At 43.9% G+C, this 3,787-nt stretch overlaps 1 protein-coding gene and 1 pseudogene across 1 annotated transcript in view; both read left to right on the top strand.

The window, feature by feature from the left end:
* The window catches only part of LOC102263178 (zinc finger protein 883-like), a 19,204-nt gene extending 16,789 nt beyond the window's left edge, over positions 1-2,415 (top strand). The window contains exon 3 of the mRNA XM_014536809.1: positions 1,937-2,415. Within this exon, the coding sequence (XP_014392295.1) occupies positions 1,937-2,085 (149 nt within the window). The 3' untranslated portion in view covers positions 2,086-2,415. The remainder of the gene's footprint in view (positions 1-1,936) is intronic.
* A 373-nt stretch (positions 2,416-2,788) lies between these two features.
* The window catches only part of LOC106725484, a 14,354-nt pseudogene continuing 13,355 nt past the window's right edge, over positions 2,789-3,787 (top strand).

Below are 3,787 nucleotides of genomic sequence, written 5' to 3'. Positions count from 1 at the left end.
GAGTGAGAGAGAGACGGAAACATCAATGATGGCAGAGAATCATTTCTGGGCTACCTCCTGTGTGCCCCACACTGGGGATCAAGCCCGCAACCCGGGCATGTGCCCCTAACTGGAATTGAACCAGGAACCCTTCAGTCCACAGGCAGACATTCTATCCACTAAGCCAAATCAGCTGAGGCTATCCATTTAATTTGTAGACTAACCAAAGAACCTACAAAAGAAGGGAAAATTATTTTGCCTCAACAATGTCATTTCCCTCATCTTCTTTCACAATCACTCCCTTAACTCCACAAAATAAAAGAATACTGTTAAGTTCTGGGCGGTGATACAGCCTGTGAAAGAATTCACAACTAAAAGCAATGCAGAGAGGAAGTTTATTTACTTTCCAAGAGAGGAAAAGGCCAAGTACAGTGGGGCCTTGACTTACGAATTTAATTCATTCCGTGATGGAGTTCGTAGCTCAAATTACTCGTATGTCAAATCACTGTGACTTTCGCTGCGCCAACTAGCGGTGGGGTATCTGAAGCTGGCTCATAATCCGAATTTAGCGCGCAACTCAAAAAATCATCTAATAGCCGGCTCATATCTCGAAAAACTCGTTAGTCGGGACACTCGTAAGTCAAGGCCCCACTGTATTGCTAGTCAATTCAGGGCAGGGAAGGAATGGTGGCTTCTGCTTTTCAGCAGTGCCTGTTACTAAAGGACAAAGAATCGAGGGGCCTTGGGCTGAGCTGAAGTTGTGTAGATAAGAGGGGCTGTCCTTAAAAGTTACAGTTTGTTTGGTTTCCAGGAGACAGTCTGGCAGATGTTCTAGGGAGGTGTCTTATCAGTTTCTTTCCCAGCCTATAAAATATGACCAGAGCAAAAGTTATGAAGACTTCAAAAGAGGCTTGTTTGAAGGGGTGAAGGGGAGGAAACTTTCTACTAACTAGAGACTCCTTGGTGTGAGTTATCCTTGATGTGTAACAACAAACAGCAGGAAGGAGGGGTATGTAAGGATTTAGCCTTAAAAGTAGCTTATCTTTTTCTGCAGTTTGAACAGAGGAGTTCTTTGAATTAGAGGAGCCAGTAATTTGGGGGTTTATTTAGCAAGTGGTTCACATAAATTATAGAAGGTCACAGAAAAAAAAACACAGAAATACCTTCTTCTTGTCCTTACAAATACCTCGTCAACTTTTAGAACCTAAGGCTTTATTGACCTGAAGAGTGAATACTTCTAGGAGACCAAATAAAGGGTCACTAGCAAAACTGGAAAACTGGGGGCATTATGTTCAGGGGGATGTCAGCAATGGGACCCAAAGGAAATACACCACTCTGTGATTTCTCTTAAGATCCCATAGGTTTTAACACCACAATATGGACAAAAATGATGGTATAGTAAATATAGCAAGCTCAGGTAGCCTGGCATCACATGGTAAATCCTACAAACTCAGGCCAAAAGTAACCACCTATGATGGTTTTAAGTTAAAACTTTTTAAGTAAAAGTAAGTCACAGGGGTAGATATCCCCTAGCCTCGTTTTTTTTGTTTTTGTTTTTTGTTTTGTTTCTTTGCAAAGGTCAATCTTTAGCTTATTGAGTGTGTCTATTGTCTTTTTGCATCTAGAACACATATCTTTGGATTTTCAGGGAAATTTCCTTTTTTAGAAACTCCTAAGGGCACAATCTCCAAACACAGAAGACCTCAGGTCCGCAATTATTATTGTTGTTGTGTCAAATATTAAGTGTTAACTGTTGGAGAACATTTTAAATTTTTTTTTTTTACTTCTTATTTAATCCTAGAGATTTCCCTCCTCATTCCCCCCACTCTAATTTATCACCAGTGAATTTCATGTAACTCCCTTATGTCTTTTCCTTTGAATCTAATGTATAAAAAAGGTGCAAAACTGCCGATCTTCTGAGCATTATATAACCTATTGTTATTTTGCTTCCTGGCAGATATTGCCAACTTGGGTCAAAGAAACTTAGAAAAAGTCTCCACAGGTTTGGACATTATCTTACAACAACACCAAAAACAATTGACTCATGTGAAGCAGGAGAAGGTTACATGGAGGAGTATCAGCATTTCCAGGAACACAACTGACTGAAGACAGATTTATAAACACAAATGTAGAGCAGACCCAGAACCCAGCAAGCTAGAGCTTTCCCCTTGCTTTCAGAGAACAGAAGAGAATTATCAAGGCCCAGGTGAATTTGTTGTCATTGTGTGTGTGCATGTTTTTAATCCTTACCTGAGGATGTTTCTTTTTACCCTCCCCAACTTTTCTTCTGAGATTCTGCAGTAATTTCCATGCTTCCATGTCTCTGAATCCACTCCATCAGTTTTTTGTTCATTATATTCCAAATGTGAGTGCAATCAAGTGATACTGTCTTTCTCTGACTGACTGATTTCACCTAGCTTGATGCTCTCCAGGTCCCTCCATACTGTGTGACAGGGTAAGAGATTCTTTTTTTTTTTACTGCTGCATAGTATTCCATGGTGTAAATATACCAGTTTTTTATCCACTCATCTACTGATGGGTACCTAGGCAGTTCCCAGACCTTTCCTATTGTAAATTGTGCTTCTATGAACAGAGGGGTGCATACTGTCTACTTGATTGTTTCAGGTTTCTTAGGATATATTCCTAGAAGTAGAATCACTGGATCAAATGGCAGTTCCAGACTAAATGTTTTGCAAAAACTCCAAACTGATTTCCATAATGGCTGTAGCAGTTTGCATTCCCACCAGCAGTGATCTGGGTTCCCTTTATTCCACATCCTCCCCAGCACTTGTGCTTTGTTTATTTGCTGATGGCAGCCATTCTGACAGTGGTGAGGTGATAACTAATTGTTGCTTTAATTTGCATCTCTCTGATGATTAGTCACTTTGAGCATTTTCTCACTTGTCTCTTGGCCATCTTATCCACACTGCAGCCCAGGCAGAGCTGACACTTCCCGGTGGCATCAGAAGCAGATGCTCTTAAATATGAGTGTCTGTTTTGTGACATGAACTTTGTATAATGAATTCAATGGAGGCAGGTTAGATCAATTTAGAGACTTGAGGCACCTCCCCCTGCTACAAATGAGCTGAAGGAGACACATGCCAAAAGTCATGCATGAACAAACAGTGCCTTGCCATTCAGAAAGAGCAGGTCCTTAAGAAAGATATGCAAAACCTGCCACGCAGGTGCCTGAAAAAAAAACTTGCCCCAGACACCACCTCCCCTGAGGGCGCTAGAGGACCCTTAGTTATACTTGGTGTATTTGGGGCTGTTTGCCCCTAAATCCAGTCCTTTGGTCAACTGAGAAATACCGGATCCTGGATTTGAAGCGGGAAAACTACATTACCCAGAAGGCCACGCATGGAATGCCACCAGGCTGAGCCAATGGGAGCTCAGAGAAGGCATTTCCCTTTGGCCGCTTCTGAAGGGCGGGACTATAGTCCTCGTGGCGAGGTTTTGTCTTTTCAAGCCTCTGTCTCAGTCACTTAGGACTTCCTGGTCTCACAGTCCCGCGGAGAAGGCCGGAGAGTGGTGTTCCCCGCCTCACAGCCCGTGGTCGGAGCCTCCAGTGGTGCTCACAGCTCACACTTGGGATTGAAGCTCCGAGTCACCGCCCGAACCAACGCCAGGACCCGGACAGGGACCGCCATTCCTGCAGCGGCTTCTACTCCCGTCGCTCCCGCCCCGCCCAGCCGACAGAAGGCAATGGCGGCGCCCCCGCTGAGGAGACGGGCTGAGGTGAGTTTGTGTCCCCCAGGCCCTCACCGCCTTCTCACACAGACACCACAGCCTGGGGAGGGCGCCTGTC

This window comes from Myotis brandtii, unplaced genomic scaffold, assembly GCF_000412655.1.
Source record: "Myotis brandtii unplaced genomic scaffold, ASM41265v1 scaffold1656, whole genome shotgun sequence".
Lineage (NCBI taxonomy): Eukaryota > Metazoa > Chordata > Mammalia > Chiroptera > Vespertilionidae > Myotis > Myotis brandtii.
This window is presented reverse-complemented; position numbering and strand designations above follow the sequence as displayed.